The sequence below is a fragment of the Dermochelys coriacea genome, chromosome 5, assembly GCF_009764565.3.
Source record: "Dermochelys coriacea isolate rDerCor1 chromosome 5, rDerCor1.pri.v4, whole genome shotgun sequence".
NCBI classification, from domain to species: domain Eukaryota; kingdom Metazoa; phylum Chordata; order Testudines; family Dermochelyidae; genus Dermochelys; species Dermochelys coriacea.
Genome location: NC_050072.1, coordinates 103,246,206 through 103,264,985, shown reverse-complemented (window position 1 = coordinate 103,264,985; position 18,780 = coordinate 103,246,206). Strand labels below are relative to the sequence as shown.

The 18,780-nt window shown below is 37.4% G+C and overlaps 1 protein-coding gene across 4 annotated transcripts in view; it reads left to right on the top strand.

Annotated features, from left to right (window-relative positions):
- Nucleotides 1-18,780, top strand: part of RFX3 (regulatory factor X3) — a 233,201-nt gene that overhangs the window by 206,498 nt on the left and 7,923 nt on the right. For all 4 annotated transcript variants that reach the window (XM_038401621.2, XM_043514522.1, XM_043514521.1 and 1 more), the window contains 7 exons: nucleotides 839-954; nucleotides 1,453-1,607; nucleotides 10,253-10,350; nucleotides 10,678-10,827; nucleotides 11,824-12,032; nucleotides 13,493-13,646; nucleotides 16,810-16,852. In XM_038401621.2, the coding sequence (XP_038257549.1) occupies nucleotides 839-954; nucleotides 1,453-1,607; nucleotides 10,253-10,350; nucleotides 10,678-10,827; nucleotides 11,824-12,032; nucleotides 13,493-13,646; nucleotides 16,810-16,852 (925 nt within the window). The remainder of the gene's footprint in view (nucleotides 1-838; nucleotides 955-1,452; nucleotides 1,608-10,252; nucleotides 10,351-10,677; nucleotides 10,828-11,823; nucleotides 12,033-13,492; nucleotides 13,647-16,809; nucleotides 16,853-18,780) is intronic.

The following is an 18,780-nucleotide window of genomic DNA, read 5'->3' as shown; positions in this document are numbered from 1 at the left end:
ACACTGTTTTACCTTTGATTCTTTCATGAGAAGTCAAACACTCTCAATGCAATATGACAATACAAAACAAATTACAGCCTGAGAGAGTCTAACTTGTCTAAAAAGCAGTTTACTTATTCAGTTCTAAGGGAAATTTTACAATAAGATTTTTCTGGAGTCTCTCATTTTGTAAGAATAGCCAATATTAGTATATTTTATAGAGTATTGAGAATGAAAATTAGTTTGGTTTTTAAAAAGTTTCTTGATCTTGATATTTCTGTCAGATTTGAGAAATTGGATTTCAGATTTTGCATACAATATTTTGGTTTTGCTGTGGGAGTATAAATCTAATTCAATTAATCATTTCTATTTTTTACATTAAGAAACAAATAGTTTTTTTCAAGTATTACAAAAACAAGTTTCCTGAGATGAGAACTTTAAGCCACATTTCATCTGGAATATTTCTGTGGCTATTACAACTATTTCAAATGATGTGAAATGGAAAAGATATATGAACCTTCAGTGCAGAAGTAGTCGTGGCAAACTTACCTTGTCTCCCTTGATTTTTTAGCTATTTTAAAAGTTTTGCTTATGTGAATTCATCAAATATGTTTGTTTAGGGCAGACCTTCTCTTTTTTGCCTCATATCCGCTTATACTTCTATTAGTGTATCTCTCTGCACATACTGGATATATAATCTGATCATTGGTTAAATTAGAAATATACATTTCACCATTATTCCTCCTAATTATGCAAAATATAGCCAGTATATAAATGTTGTCATAACATATCCTGCTAACGAAAATTTAGGTAGAAGACCACCTGCACTTGCTTTTATTTTTTCCCCCCCCTCCCCCAGGCAATATTGGATGTTGTAGTGAATCTTCAGTTTAGCCTGATAGAAAAATTGTGGCAAACTTTCTGGCGCTATTCTCCCTCCACTCAAGCTGATGGCACTGCTATTAGTGAACCGAGGTCAGTAAATGTCTCTTTTACTGGTTATTATCATCATTTAATTGCAGATGTAAAATCAAATAGAAGTATAGTTTTACATACTAACTGGAAACCTAACTTGCTATCATTAATTTAATTAATAAATTAATGCTGTCTAAAATGTTTGTCCATGCTAACTAGTGTTTACCGCAAATTGCTTTTTTGAAATGATTGTATATGTATATCTACCATTTTATTTGGTTTGGATCACTACAATAGAGGTATCTTTTCATAACATTGTATTCAATCTTTTTGAGATAAAAGGACCATTCTTATCATACCTCTGCATAAGTTATGTGCTGTAGCAGAAATTTGAAGGCCATTTTTCAATTTCATATGACACAAGGTGCAGCAGTGCTGTTGGGTGTGGTTCAGACATCTATAATGTTTTATTAAATAAAATATTTTAAAATCCATTGTTTTTTTATCTGCATGTATATGCATTTTCATTTATTCATTTGATACATTTGTTCACACCAGCAATCTGAGTGAAATAGAAAGTCGACTTCCGAAAGCAAAGCTGATTACTCTGTGCAAAAATGAGACTATTCTGAAATGGATGTGTAACTGTGACCATGTGATGTACCAGGCTTTGGTGGAGATTCTCATTCCTGACGTCCTTAGACCTATTCCTAGTAAGTTGAACACAGATGACGTCTTGTAAGAATTTTTTTTTTTTTTTTGGTCTGGTGATCTTATGCCTACAATACCTCCCAGGAAACCTTTGGGAGTGATTTTGAAGGCTACAGGAGTAGTATATGTGGTCACTCTTATTTTTATAGTGTAGAAAGATAGCAGTAGGTGTATGCATTGTATTTAAAGAAAAAGGGATTGATGATTTCACCACATTTATAAAAGGATAAAAACAGGCTTCCAGAAGTTTTCAGGATATATTTTCCTAAAAAAAAAAGATGCTTTTTGTCATTGCATATTATTTATTTTATTATACTTTAGTATTAAAAATGTTGTTCCTTTGTACTCTGACTCTAGTCTACATGATAGACTCCAACACACTATGTGTCTGAGCCAAAGTCCACTGATATCATTCAGAGTCTTTCCAGTTATTTCAGTAGGCTTTGGGTTAGGCTTTACATTAGCCTCTAAATAGCTAATAAAAATTATGTATATGCTGTATGCTTTTGTTTCTGGACAACTAAACAGTTGTTGTTGATCAGGGGGTTACTAAAGTCAGTAGGTTATGAATTTTAATGTTACATTTTACTATTAAAATGGTGTAGTGCAAAGTCAAGCATTTTTCGCCTTATTCGTTTTCCATGCTATCACATGTTTTGTTCTGTGTCCGACCTGATAGACTCAGTGACTGATTGTAGTATAATACCTTGGCCAGCCAACCATTATCAAATTGTTTTACTCAGGAGTACAGTTTTCTTTTCAAAGCTAAAATTATTGGAATCCGTAATTGCTCAGGCAGTGAATTTTATGACTGCTTTTGGCAGAAAACTAATTCACCTTGGTTTCCAGCAAAGTTGAATTCCTTTATAAAGTATTTATTATGTCATGCTAATTGTTATGAATATATCTTCCATTAACAATAATAATTAATGATATTGTATAGATAAAATCCATATAACTACATATGCATTGTGTTCACTTAATGAATCAAACAATAGTCGTTTCATAGTTAAATTGGATTAATATTTAAAGGAGATGGTGCCTCATATAGCCTTATAACTAACAAAGCTATTTTCTGTTGGTGTCAATACAACTGCTACTAATGATTCCAGTTATAGACAGGTCAGAAAAAAATTACACCTACACCTTTGTAAGAACATGCTACTGACCTTCACTTATTAATGAAACAGAGGGGAACGTCACTATATACAGTACAGTACATTACTTGTGGTACAAGAAATTTTAGCTTTGTGAATCTAAAAGTCCAAATGCCAACCATATACTGACAATTTTTTAGTTAAATGTTATAGTTAAAAAGGCAAAGATTAAGATATTGGTGGATTGCAGTTGTATTTGACCCTTTTATTAATGAAGTAGAAAAGAGAAGAAGAAATGCTGAATGATTATCCTTTTTAAATACAGAGATTAAATAAGCAACCTTCATCTACATACTTAAACTAATTGGCTTTGACCTATGTTTATGGTGGAGTTTATTTTTCTGTTTAATGTAAATAGGTGGAATCTAATTTTCAAGTGAATTCAGTCCAGCTCAAACAAATATTCAAAAAAATTTCAATTCAAGTTCACAAATTGAATTGAGGTTTGAATGAAGGAGAAATGAGCTCTTAAAATAGTCTTCCATTCCATCCACACAAAGTAGTTTCTGATTTTAAAAAATGTATTGCATAAGTGAAGTTATCATGGAATATTTTAATGTGTGTATATATGCTTTCTGATTTATGTACCAGATCCTGCTTTTTCTCTTGCCTTTCACTTGCTTCCTCTGCACTGACTGGTAGTCCACAGAGAAGTTTTGTAAATTAGTTTATTAGTTTATTACTATGACATCTTCCTGCCTACTCTCAATTTACTTCATGAGCTAGATGGAGCAGTGTCTGTACAGGATTTCAAAAAATTCTTCATTGATGAAGCATATATGTCCAGTGCTGATAAGTGCATATGTTTGTGTCCTCTTCTTTCTGTTTGTCATTACTGACAAAGGATTTCCATTAGGAATGAAATGCAGTAATGGATGAACATACCATTAGTTAGATTTGAATGATTATGTATGCTGTATGTGGGATTCCCGTTGTTTGGATGATGCTTGATAGAAATATCTTTTAATCCAAGAACCACTTCCTACCAAGAAGCCTCTTTCTATCTTTTATGGTATCCTGGTGGGTTCCCATCCATACCCTCATCTCTTCAAATATCTCTAGAGGGCAGATGTTTGATCCACTTTCTTTTTTGGATCTTCAGGAGTAGCCTGTTTCTCCCTAGCCTGTTTCTCCCATCCTGATCTTTTGCAGGAGTGACGGCACACAAGTAGGCCCACTTCCCCAAATTCCCCATCCTCCACCCCTACCATTCTGCATTAGTGAGAGTTAAAATCCCCCTCAACCTTTTATGGTGACTCTTTAATTCAGCAACTAAAAGGTACCGTTCTGTCACAAAGTCCATTTAGCTCAATAAAAATCCCTAAATTTAATCCTGATTTAGTCCTTTAGCACAGTGCACTCTGGAATGAGTCTCAGTACATGATACAAAATGCCAGTGCAAAAACAGCAGTAGTGTGAGCAGCAGTAGTTTATTACCTGCTTCAGAGGTTGAGGAAATGTCTTCCACTCACCACAGTAGGCTAAATACAGGATTCAGGGAAATTTGGGTTTATGTGGCTGGCCCCATAAGAACAGAGATGGGTGAAGCTGACTTGCTAATGGCCCCCTGGAAAAATCATCATTCAAGAGTAAGAGTGGAAGCTGAGAGCAAAAAGGGGTAGTGATTGTTTCAACAAGTACAAGTTCTTCTTTGAGTGGTGGTCCCTATATGGATTCCAAACATGGGTGCGCATGCGTACCATGTGCCAAAGCTGGAACAGTTTTGCAGTAGTAGCGTCCATTGACCTGCATGTGTGGTTGTGCATTGTCCACGTGCTCGCATCCAGGGTTATCAGAGGCCATGCAGGTCAACACTGCTCCAGTTCCCTCTTATTGCCACATGGCCAGAGTCAGAACCCCTCTGTTCCTCGGTGTTTTTAGCCTTGCTAAGAGAACTGCTTGTCCATTTTTTCAGTGTATATAGTTGTATATAGTAGCTTGTAAGACTCATAATTAGTTAGGATCCCTGTTGGATTTCTTCCCCCGTCGGGCAGATCCCTCCCACGCCCCACTTCCGGGCATTGTGCCCTGGCAAGCCAGCCTTGAAACCTACGCTCCTTTTCTGTGAGCGACGAGCACCAACGTGCCTTTACTGCCTTGGCGAAGCCCACATCGTCACCGGCTCCGAAATCGATAAGCTAAAGAACTTTGCCTCTGTACATTTCTAATGGAGGAGGCTATGCACCCATGTGTGCAGTCTGATCCGAAACCGGCAGATCCACCGGAATGGCATCTGTCACCACTAGTAAGTGCCCCTCTGTCTTGCTCCTATGCAACAGAGCCATAAGTACTGCCACAGAAGCCACACCATGAACATAAGAAGCATGGACATGGGCATAAGAGCAGCTCCCCGATGGGCACTGCCCTGAAACACAGCACTGCCTCCCTGAGCCAGATCAGGTGAAGAGTTGTGCGTCGATCTGGCTGCTCCAGCTGTCAAGAAGCCCTGGAAGGAGCATAAGGCAAAGCACCATCCACTTTCGAGGACCTCTCCTTTGACAACCAAAAGCTTTAGTGACAAGAAGGATGAATCCCTCTACGCTCTCAGTGATTCCTACGCCACTCTGCGGTCGCTCACCATATACACCTAGGCCCCGACCTCCAGGCAGCAGAAGTCGTTCTTTCGCCCTGCCCCCACACCTCCTTCTACCCCTACTTCCAACAACAACAGGAATCATCCCAACATCATCAACGCTCTCAACAACTGCATTACTCCACTGCTACCACTTCTGCCCCCTCAACCTTCCCACAACATCAGTCAAAATACCCATTTTGAATCCCCCATCAAGACCTCTGAACTTCCTCCTATCCCTCTCATGCTGCCCTATGTCACCTTTGGGGGCCATCTTGCCTGTTTGCCCACAACTGGGACAAGATCACCACAGACCGCTCGATGCTTGACATCATTCACCAGGGGTACTCTATAGAATTCCTCTCATTCCCCTCCCTTGTCGCACTCTCCTGGAGATCCCTCCCACTCAGATCTCCTCTGAGAGGAAGCAGGCACCATAATCCAAAAGGGTGCCAGAAAGCGCATCCCCCTCCATTATTAGGACTGCAGCTTTAATTCCCTGCATTTCCTTATTCTGAAAAAAAGAGGCAGCTGCTTCCCCATTCTGGACCTCCGATTACTCAACAGGTTCATATGAAAATTCAAGTTCTGGATGATCAAATTTTCCCTCCTTATCCCTTCCCTCCCTCACGGAGCCTGGTTTGCAGCTCTCAATATGAAAAATGCATATTTCCACATCGATGTTCACCTGGGGTTCATCGGAAATTTCTCTGTTTTACAGGTTGCTCATTCCCATTATCAGTTTTGTGTCCTCCCCTTTGTCACTGCTCCTTGTGTATTCACAAAAGTCTTCGCCATCCTCACAGCCCACATGCGATGCCTTGACCACTCCTTGTTTCCCTATCTTGATGACTGTTCCTCGTTGTGACGTCACGCAACCACTTCCCTTCCAGTATACAGACCCTTTGCAATCTCCTCGCCAACCTGGGCATTTGTATCAGCAAGGAAAAGCCAGTCCTCATCCCTACCCAATGGATCACCTTTATTGATTCCTGGACGCTCTCATAAGCCGAACTTTCCTCCCAGCAGACCCGTTTGCCATCCTCGCCTCTCTCATCATAACATCATGCCGCAAACAGCGCACCTGTATCCACCAATGTCTTTCCCTCCTTGGCCACATGGCAGCCTGCACCTCTATAACACCCCATGCCTGCCTCCATATATGCTGCCTTAAACTGTGGCTCAGGTTGATCTACAAACCACAGATAGACTGCTTGAACAAGTCTGTCCTGCTCCCCTGGTTCGTCCTAGACTCCTTCATGTGGTGGAACGAGCTGTCCAAAGTCTTGGTCTGCACCCTGTTTACATCTCCCACTCTCTGTACCACTCTCACCAGAGAGGCCTCACTGGTTGGGGCGTCCACCTGTCTAGTCACATGGCCTCTGGACACTGAGAGAGGCCAAGATGCACATCAACATCCTGGAATTGAGAGTTGCCCGTCTTGCCTGTCAGGCATTCCTCTCTCACATAAGATCATATCACATTCAACTGCTGTCCCACAACATGGCAACAGTTGTATATATCGACAAGCAAGGCAGTGACAAGTCATTCTCTTTATGTGCAGAAGCCATCCAACTCTGAAAAGGGTGCATCAAGCACGATGTGATACTACAAGCCGTGTATATTCTGGGTGCCAGCAACTCCCTAGCAGACATGCTCAGCAGGTTTTTCTACGCGACCCCTGAGTGGGAACTACATGATCTCACATGATGCTCTGTCTTCCACTGGTGGGGCACCCTGTGCTGGGAACTCTTTGTGACCAGTGAGAACTACAAACTCCCCCTCTTCTGCTCCAGATGGGCATTGGGTCCAGACTCACAGGGCAATGCCCTTCTCCTGCCCTAGACAACGAAGTACACTATGCCTTTCTGCCCATTCCCCTACTCCCACAAATCCTGCACAAGATTCAGTGGGATGAAGCGAAGGTCATATTGATAGTCCCCTTTTGGCCTTGCTAATACTGGTTCATGGACCTCCTCCATCTTTCTGCTCATCCCCCGCCTCCCCCGATCTCCCTTCACGCCCACCCACATCTCCTCACACAGTGCCTGGATGACTCTGAAACCCCAACACATGCCTGCTTCACCTCACAGCGTGGCATTTGGATGGGGCTCGCAAGTAGACAGAGCCATGCTCCACCCTAGTGCATGACATCCTCACGCACAGCAGGAGGCCATCTTCCAGAACCTGCTATCAGGCAAAATGGAAGCATTTCACCACTTGGGCACACCACCACCATTACCCTCTAGACTCCATATCCATTCCTATCCTCCTGGGCTACCTCCTCCAACTTAAACTATAGGCCCTCGCCCACTCCTCCGTCAGAGCCCACCTGGTGGCTTTCAGAGCCCTCCTCCCTCCATTAGACAGTTTCTCCATCTTCACTCACCCAACCACCATTTGCTTCCTCAACCTTTCAACCTGTACAAAAACCTACCCCCTCTTGGGAGCTGAATATCTCTCTCTCTCTCTGCGCTCACTAAACAACCATTTGAAGTCCTCGCAACCTGCTCTATTGCCCACCCTCTCCATGAAGATGATCTTCTCAATGGCTGTCTCCTCAGCGATTCTGGTACTCTTATAGAAGATGAGCACTTTTAGTTCTGAAGCCAGCATTAGTTGCCACGATACTAATGAGCAAACAACACTACTCCCAATGCCATTTCCTGCAAAACCTTTTATTACTGACAGCAGCACTTCACAGGCTGTAACAAATCAAAAGCAGCTCAGGTCACTTTTATTGTTAACTGCATGCAAGATCACCTTGTCACTCTCTGAATTAGTTTTCTTGTGTGATAGCCAAATCAGTACCAAGAATGTCTAAAGAAATGCTGTTTTAAGATCTTTTGTAGTTACCAGGCACATAAACAATTACTGCTTCAAAGAAAAATAAGAGATTTTAATTTCCTCTCTAGAATAGGGCTTAAGAAGTAAAGGCCAGCACACTTAGCATGCTTTTGCTTGATTGAAACAAAGAGGGCACAGAATTTGTTTTGGGTTTAAAATGACACTTCTCCCTTTGAGGTGTTTAGAAATTCATGGTTATTCAATACAATTTTTATATTAAATAATCTATTTTATATACATAAAAGAAACTTCCTGCTGTGGAAGTTAGCATGTCTCTTACTATCATCTATTCCTCTTTTTCATCACAACAAAAGACAACATTTATTTCATCAAGATGATGTTTGTTTCCTTTCTTATCACACTTATTTTTAAAGTAGATTAGAGATACTTTGCTCTGAAAAATGAGTATATGAAAGAGATGTTTTACTATATCTGTTGTTCAGTGTTTGTCCATGAAAAGACTAATTTTGCCTTAGACAACTAGTATCATTAACTCAGTAGTTACAGCTCAAGGAACACTGTATTGAAGAAATTCTGTAAAACCATTGGTCACATGAATTAATGCACAGCTAATTAATAAGTATACAGAAATAAATTTGCATAGCGCCAAAAGTATGCTAGGTATTTGACAGCCCAGAAAAAAGAAGTCTCTTTTTGTTCTAGAAAACTCATGAAAAAGCCTGTTCTCATAAGACTTCCAGCCCAGTTTTGCAACATTACAAGGCTCAGACCTTACCAGGTTTACCATCACTAGTTCCCACTGCATAGTTGAAAACAGAATAATATGCTAGGAAGACAAATAACTTTATCTTTTTTGATAGATCTAAATAACTTTGATTCCTTTAAAAAACACACATTTTAAAAAAGGGAATCATTAATTACTTTAGTTGTAAGTGGATATTTCTTAAAGAATATAAATTTTCTTTACAACTAATTCTTACACTACTGGAGAGATATGATTTTATAAATAGATCCAATCAATACTCAGTTGTAGACATTTTCATTGTTTCCTTTTACATGTCATTCAAAATCTTTTAAAGACAATTGCGTTTCCCCCTTTCAAGGTTTTTTTACGCCATTATTATAACTGCGTTATTCATCATGAGTCTATTGAAACTTATAGTTTTCCTTTCTCTTTTATGTGACACTGTTTTGGTAGATCTATGTATTATACTTGAGAGAGCAAGTGAGAGGTAAGGAAAAGTGAGGTTTTATTTACTGTGGAGGAGTTCCTGTTTTTCTTTTCCAAGTGTAGCTCCCTCAGCACATATTTCCCTTCCATCCCCCTTCATGAACTAGAACTTTTTCTCACTTGAGAAATGCAGGTTAGTGTCCATCTCTTCCTTTATAGAAGGGAATATGATGTCACAGGCTCATCGACAGGTCTATAAAATTTCTCTCGAACCACCTGTGTGGACCACTCATCAGTGCTGAGGGAGCTGTACTGAGAAAGGGAAACAGAGGCTTCTCCACGGTAAGAATAACCCTACTTTCTATCAGTTATGTATATTTTTATATTTTGCTGATTGATACTGCCTTTGAGCACTGCACTAATGTATTTTATTCTTTAAAACTGGAATAAGCATCATGTTGGTGATGGTACAGCACAATTTGGGCTAACTTGAGGAAACTGTACTTTATAATAATCACAATTTTCAGTGGCCTCTCTGTACTGGAGAAGAAAGAGCACTTAGTTGCAGTGGAAGGTTGAAAATTAATGATGTAAAGAGAATCCTGGGTGTTTCAGTAGATATAAAACAGTTGTTACAGTTATTGATGTTCCTCTACAGAAATATCTGAAACAGTACTCGCCACTGGTGTTTTGTTGCTTTGGCCATAGACCTTTGAAAGCTTCTTAGATAAGGAGGTCAGTTCTGCTCGGAAAAGCTGAAAATAAAATAATTTTTGCATATTATATATGTAAATGAAGAATTTTGAACCTATACTGAATACGCCTCTGAGTGTGTAAACACAGCTGATCTCATCAATATAGAATATTAAAATCTAGAGGACATGAAGGTTTCAGTACAGGCACTTCTTTTTCATTTGGTTTTTATTCTTTAATGTTTAGGTGCCTTGACCCAAGCCATTCGCAATTTTGCAAAAAGCCTTGAAGGTTGGCTTTCCAATGCCATGAACAATATTCCACAGAGAATGATACAAACCAAGGTAAAATTAAGTAACTGTTTAGTTTGGAGTGAAAGTTGCATTATTCAACAGTGAGCCTGAATGACATTAATAACTATAGTAAAAATAGTAGCATTTTGACAACTACAACAAATGCTGTTATGTTTATGTTTTGTTTGCTGAAAATCTTCAAAACATAAGAGAAAACATTATTTGATCTGTAATTTTAAATGCTGTGATTCACACGTAAGATGGCTCACACAAAATGAGTATATAATTAAAATGTAATATAAAAGAATCATCAAGGGACAAGTTGATCCAAAAATAATGTAAGTACAATATGATTTGAGAAAATGGATTTCTTCATAGGTTGCCGCTGTAAGTGCCTTTGCCCAGACTCTGCGAAGATACACATCTCTCAATCACCTGGCTCAGGCAGCTCGTGCTGTGCTTCAGAACACTTCTCAAATCAACCAAATGCTCAATGACCTCAACCGTGTTGATTTTGCCAATGTCCAGGTAAACTGTAGCTTTACAAAACAGAGTTTATCAAGTGTTCTCTTTTGTTTTCCCCATAACTCTGAACATTAATATTAGCTCACATATTTCCACCCAGAAAATGCAACAGGTACATTTTGCTGAGGTGTATGCTGAGTGTGTCTATCCAAATCTAACAGTTTATACAACTGTCCCCAGGAAGGAAAGATATCAGAGCTTTTTCCTCTCCATTTCCTCTGTTCCAACCCAAAGTGTTCGCTGACTTTCATTTAGTGGAGATGCAAATGAGGAGTCCACTTGTTTTTAGAACTAATGCTTCTTTCTTGTGATGAAGTCTAAGGCAATAGGCATATCTTATGGGCATATCTAATAGTAGCTAACTATACTGCAATATTTCTAGTGAGGGTGTCCTACTCACATTTTTTGAACATTTAAAAGTAATACACTTACCTGCTATGGTCACAATGTGTTTCAAATTATTTATTCTATTTAAAATGTGATTCCAGTGTCTCTTTAAATATACTATAAATCGCATAATTAATTTGGATTAATTTTGTTTGCCTACAGGCAAACAAAACTGCCTTGATCTCACCCACTGCTTACTACTCTCTGCACTAGTACTTCTCTGCTCACCCAACATGCTGCCACTACACTCCCTACAACCCACCAACTCCCAAAATTTTTCATGATAAATGTTAGGAAGGACTAGAGTTAAAGAAGTTTCATATGAAAATATTTGAGTATTGCTCTCTATCCAATTCTGTTTTTTCTACAGTATTCTTAGTTAGATATTTTATTTAAAGCCCATTTTCATATTTTGTTTATTTTTTGTCCACCTTTTTGTAAGAATGAGATTATAGGGGATTTAAAAATAAAAATGACTTCATTAGTTTTGCCTGGAAAGAGTAGTTCATCCTCTTCATTCAGCTGATTATTTAATCTTTCATAATAATTTTCCTTTTATGCATAAGCTTCACATACTGATGTTAATTGAAGATATGTTATGTACTGTAATAGGAGCAGGCTTCCTGGGTATGCCAGTGTGATGACAACATGGTTCAGAGACTAGAAACCGACTTCAAGATGACTCTTCAGCAGCAGAGCACTCTGGAGCAGTGGGCTGCCTGGCTCGATAACGTAATGATGCAAGCATTGAAACCATATGAAGGAAGACCCAGCTTTCCTAAAGCAGCACGGCAATTTCTGCTAAAATGGTCTTTCTACAGGTAGTACTTAAAATTATTTTAAAATGTTTTCGGTGTATTTCATACTTTGCTGTTGAAGTGTGCGCACACACAGAGATTTTGATAACATGGAAGAAAAATAAGATCAGACCACAGAGCACTCATTATTAAAGATCCCATAGCATTTTTCAAAAGGGTAGGGTTATATTAACCTCAAATTCAAGGCCAGAATGCAACTCAATGGTTGAGGAGCAATCCTTGTGAACTATTTCAGAAGCATTGTACAAATGCAAATGAGAGCAAAATTTGGTCCTAAATTTGTAACATGTTCAGGAAATCTTTGGGATGAAACACTATATAACTGTAAAATTATTTTTATTAATAATATTTATTTATTAAAATACCATGTCTTCTTTTTTTATTTCATTTTGAAGACAATCTTTTTTTAATATGTGGAAGAACATCAAGCTAAAAGTAAATATTCGGTGTTACTTCTGTTATCAAAGAAGAGCTGGTAAATAAAGTATATTCTGTGTGTGTCATGTTTGTATATAAATACATGGTAATATTATGTAACTTTTTTTCTGTCTGTATAAAGTACAGTGACAGAACATTTCTTAATTTTTTAAAGATGATCCGTTATAGTATCTGTTTCATGAGTCTTTAATATTGTGGAGTTTTTCAAACAAAACCTGCATTTGTACATACAACAGGTATACCTTCTAACTTATTGGCACAACTTACATGACCAGCTTTAAAAATTGTATCAATGAAAAATCCGTACCATTGTGTTGCAGTTTTGGCACCAATGATGGTATAGCTGAAAGGCATATTTTCTTTTGTACTTTCAGATCTTTGTTTAAACTAGAATAATTATAATACAATGTTTTTTATTTAAGATTCAAGTGGAAGACTTTCTTGTATTTTAATGCCAGTTTTTCAAAGAACTGATTTTTGCATTTGCCTTACTGATGTGCATATAACGTTTAATGTGTGTCCCCAAATTGGGATGATTCAAAACCAATGCATCGAAAGGTGTACATGCATAAAGAAATACACTTTTTTGAAAATCTGGCTCCTAAATTCTAGGAGTGTGGTCTCAAAGATAATAATTTCAGAGAAAGAGGAAAGTTGTTTACCTGTAAAGTGACTTCTCTGAAAATAGTATAATATAAAAATGCAAATTCACCTACCCTATTTAACTTTTGAGAAATGTTTGGAATGGATCTGTGCCAAAATAATCCATATTTGCAGAGCAAGGCATGGTATATAGATTCTGGAGTATTCAGGCAAATAATAGTTTCTAATATCTTTCCTGCATTGGTTTCCTTGACATTGCACCCCAAAAACCCCATAACTGAGGAGTTTTGTCTCTGTGGATAATGTTAACTGCAGACGATTCTTCTCTGAGTTAATTCTCCATATGGATAAGTCATGTAATTGTAAATATGGGGTAATTTTAGTATTTATTTTTTCTATATATCTTTTTCATTTTTAAACAGCTCAATGGTTATTCGAGACTTAACCTTGCGCAGTGCTGCTAGTTTTGGCTCTTTTCATCTGATCCGCCTGCTTTATGATGAGTACATGTTTTACTTAGTAGAACATCGTGTTGCTCAGGCAACAGGAGAAACACCTATAGCAGTTATGGGAGAGGTAAGATAATATACAAGAGACTTGACTGGTTGATTTAGAGATGAATTTGGAATATACCTTTACAAAGTGTCTGTAATTTCTAATTAAATGTGGGAAGAGTTTAATATAACTGCTGTAGGCATAAGGTTTGGACTGGATTTGAAATAGACCAATATTTTCAAACTTGGGTGCCCAAAGTTAGGTATCTTAATGCACGTTTAGGCAACTAAATAAAGTTGCCTGATTTGCAGAGTTATTGAGCACTCATAACTCAGGACTCTATAAAAATTTGCAAAAAAAACCCCTGTAGTTGGAAACTCTTCTTTTCAGTGAACTATCCGCAGAAAGTAAGAATTAATTTCCTTAAACATTTGCATAATATACTGAAAATCTGAAATAAATAATTTGGATTAGACATAAATGTCTCAGATTCCATTGTGCAAACACTTATATTTGCTTGATTTTACACACAACTAGTCCTTTTGGCTTCACTGGTACTGTTCATGTACATAAAATAAAGCCCATACATAGGTGGTTGCTGGATTGGGACCCATATAGTTAGCAGGTGGCTAATCTAACTGAAATGTGGTAGTTTTTATACCATGGAATCATCATGTTATGTCTATTGCATTGTTAAGTTAACTCACAACTTAAGTTGACATAATATAGCATTCTTCCTTCAAGACTTATTTAATATTATCCATAAATGTTTTACTTTAATAGAGGTTGGGGAAGTGCCATATACTGTTAGCTTAATTTGTGGTGTCTTAATACAACATAATATGGCATCACACAATTTAGAAAAGTAAATCATTCTGAGTAGTCACCTGCTAACCATTCAGATATTTATATCCAATACTGGCTTTTTTTAAAAATTGCAGTGTTTCTCCATTATAATGTATGTATAGTAAGGAATATGTCAAAATGTAGAGTTGCTGTATTTCTGTCTTTTTAATTGAAATAGAATTTGCCAACTGTGAAGTGTTTAGCATGAGGGTTTCAATAATGGTCTGGTATAAATTGAGGACTGGCAAACTTCTATAGCTCAAATAAGAACCAGCCCAAAACTGTTTTGAGTTTTGGGAAGAAAGTGGTTAACAATTTTTTTTATTTATGCCATTTATGTATTGTGCAATTCCTGGTTTTGGATGATATAGCAAAAGGAAGGCTAATTCTTTCTGTATTTTTGACCAGAATGAAGCCAAGTAATGTTAGAAATATATTAAATAAATATATGTTGTTCTTACCTGAGAATGATAGGTCAGAGTTTGTTCTGCAGTTTCTCATTCAAAAAAGGAATGGAACTGGAGGATTGTTTTCCAGGTGTTGTGGGTGGCTGGTAGACAACATTGCATTTAGTTAGTTTGCATAAATCAGATAATTACCGGAATAAGATGCACCTGCTGTAAACCCCGACTATTTGGCCACACTGGAAGAAAACGAGACAATTTTGATATTATTTAGACTGCAACTCTGTCACCTCAAATATCTGAGAATATCCAGCAATAAAATTGTACAGTGTAGGTCATCATCATTTGCCACATAATCTCCAATCTGGTCCTGGCCATCCCGTTGCTGAAATCCAGCCACCTTCCCCTTGCATGAGGTAAAAAGGGCTAGAAATGGAGGGGGACTCAGCACCCTCCTTTACCAGGTGTAGGAGCCCCCAAATTCCTTTCCTCAGCTCATTTAAGGAATGCTTTCCTTCAAATCCTTTCCCAGTCCATTTCATCTGGTAACTGTATCCCTTCTGTAACAAGAACCTGCACGGGACATCTGCCACAAGGAGCCACAGGCAAGTTAGCTTGTCTGCCTCCCACTCATCCCACTCCAGGTTCCCAGATATTTACTGATTCCTTCCTAAATAACGGACAAAAATAGTCTGTTCCCCTGTCAGATAGTGTACCTCATCCTTCCCAAATAACTCGGGTACCCAGTAAGGTACCTGTTCTGTTCATTCCCTCTGGGGAACCTGGCATTGGCCACTATTGGAAGACAGGATACGGAGGTAGATGGACCTTTGGTCTGACCCAGTATGGCCGTTCTTATGCTTATGTATGTCCTGATGTGCCACCCATCCCCAACCTTGTATAGCTGCTTTCTGCTTTTCCCTGCTCCATCTGTGTAAACTTTCCCCCTCTACTGTCCACTGTAGGAGGGGGAACCCCTTTTCTTCAAGCCAGATGGACAAGGATCCACCACATACAGCTGTGGTGAGCACACTTGCACTGGTTCAATGCATTTACATTAGGTGTGTGCACTAGTGTCACTACATCAATGATATAATGATATGGGTGCAAATTTCTCTATTACAAACAAGGTCTTAAGGGGAAATTTTGTGAAAGCTTTTTGTTTAAATATTGGCAGCACATCATAGGCACCAACAATATTTTCTAAACTCTACGATGCAGGAATATCTTATTCAAAGAGCTTACACTCAAAACAGGCAAGGATCCTGGCAAAGATGTCAGATAATTATTTTAATCAGGATTTTAACTTCAGTTTTTAATTAGTTCCACCATTTTCATTGCTGAGGCTTTTTATTTTCACTTTGATGTTATTTCCGTATTGTAAACCATGGTAAAATGCATCTTAGTGGGAATGGAAAATGAACTATTGTACTAAGTGAAAGTCTCTCTGATTTTCTGCACCCTGTCATCCTCACCTCTACATATGCTTCCTTTTTGGTCAGTAGAAAGACTGTATTTAAAAATCACCAAAAAGAAAAACCAGACAGTCTTATTTGCAGAAAAAATGTCAAGGAGATTAATCTACCAATTGTGGCAACTATTTTTTTTTCACAACTGGTACATATCTAGCTTCACTGTGTGTTTTCTAAAATATGCTGTCATGCATCTTAATTTTGATAACTTGGTTTAAAAATTTCCTGGTCTCTGCAATATAGAATCAGAATTGTTCAAATTAAGGTGGACCAGTCAAAAAACAAGTTGTTCAAATTAATGTGGACCAGTCAAAAAACAAAGTTTTTTCTTGCTATTTTTGCACCATGGCAGCAAAAGAGGTATTTGACTGTAACTGTTTTAAAAAATTAGTGAGTTAAATTGCAAATAATTTTCTAACTACATGATAAAAAGGATGGACTACATCACCATTTTATTTGATGTTTAAATAGGATGTGCAGTATGGATTTTAAGAATAGTCAAGAATATTTATTATTTTGCAGTTTGGCGACTTAAATGCTGCTTCCCCTGGAAATATGGATAAAGGTAAGTACTTAATCTCTTGAACATATAATTCTTCAAAAAACTAGTATTATCTGGAGCAAGACAAAACTTAATATTATGGAAATATAGTAGGGCTGTCACGTGATTAAAAAAATAAATCACCATTAATTATGCAATTAAAAAAATTACTCACCATTAATCACACTTAAACAATAATAGAATAGTACCATTTATTTAAATACTTTTGGATGTTTTCTACATTTTTAGATGTATTGATTTCAATTACAACACAGAATAAAAAGTGTATAGTGCTCACTTTATATTTTTTTTATTACAAGTATTTGCACTGTAAAAAAAACAAAAGAAATAGTATTTTTCAATTCCCCCAATACAAATACTATAGTGTAACCTCTTTATCATGAAAGTTGAACTTACAAATGTAGAATTATGTACAAAAAAATGCATTCAGAAATAAAACAATGTAAAATTTTAGAGCCTGCAAGTCCACTCAGTACTACTTCAGCCAATCACTCAGACAAACAAGTTTAGTTACAATTTTCAGGAGATACTGCTGTCCACTTCTTGTTTACAATGTCACCTGAAAGTGAGAACAGGCATTCACATGGCATTGTTGTAGCCAGCGCTGCAAGATATTTACGTGCCAGATGCCCTAAAATTCATATGTCCCTTCATGCTTCAACCACCATTCCAGAGGACGTGTCCATGCTGATGACTGGTTCTGCTCGATAACGATCCAAAGCAGTGTGGAATGATGCATATTCATTTTCATCCTCTGAGTCAGATGCCACCAGCAGAAGGTTGATTTTGTTTTTTGGTGTTCAGGTTCTGTAGTTTCCGTATCTGAGTGTTGCTCTTTTAAGTCTTCTGAAAGCATGCTCTACACCTCATCCCTCTTAGATTTTGGACAGCACTTCAGATTCTTAACCCTTGGGTTGAGTGCGTTAGCTATTTTTAGAAATCTCACATTGGTACCTTTTTTGCATTTTATCAAATCTGCTGTGAAAGTATTCTTAAAACGAAAATGATCTGGGTCATCATCTGAGACTGGTATGACATGAAATATATAGCAGAATGCAGGAAAAACAGAACAGGAGATATACAATTCTCCCGCAAGGAGTTTAGTCACAAATGTAATTAACACATTATTTTTTAATGAGCATCATCAGCATGGAAGCATGTCCTCTGGAATGATGGCCAGAGAATGAAGGGGTATAGAAATGTTTAGCATATCTGACACGTAAATACCTTGGAACGCCTACTACAAAAGTACCATGTGAACGCTTGTTCTCATTTTCAGGTGACATTGAAAACAAGAAGCAGGCAGCATTATCTCCTGCAAATTTTAACCACACTTGTTTGTCTGAGCGATTGGCTGAAGTAGGACAGAGTGGACTTGTAGGCTCTAAAGTTTTACATTGATTTATTTTTAATGCAATTATTTTTTTGTACATAATTCTACATTTGTAAGTTCAACTTTCATGATACAGAGATTGCACTTCAGTACTTGTATTAGGTGAATTTGAAAAATACTATTTCTTTTGTTTTTTTACAGTGCAAATATTTGTAATAAAAAAGAAATATAAAGTAAGCACTGTACACTTTGTATTCTGTGTTGTAATTAAAGTCAATATATTTGAAAATGTAGAAAACATCCAAAAATATTTAACAAATTTCAATTGGTATTCTATTGTTTAACAGCACGATTAATCGCAATTAATTTTTTTGAGTTAATCACATGAGTTAATTGACAGCCCTAAAATATAGTAGTGCAGAACCTAAAATTAGATTCTGATAGTCTTCTAAATTGATGTTCTATAATATTTACTGTATGTTTCAGTATAGAATAATTACAGGATGCTATAGATATGGCCTCTAATAAGAAATTTTTTTAAAAGGGCTGATTGCTTATATATTAGTAAGTATTCAAAATCCCACCCCAAAACTGGCTA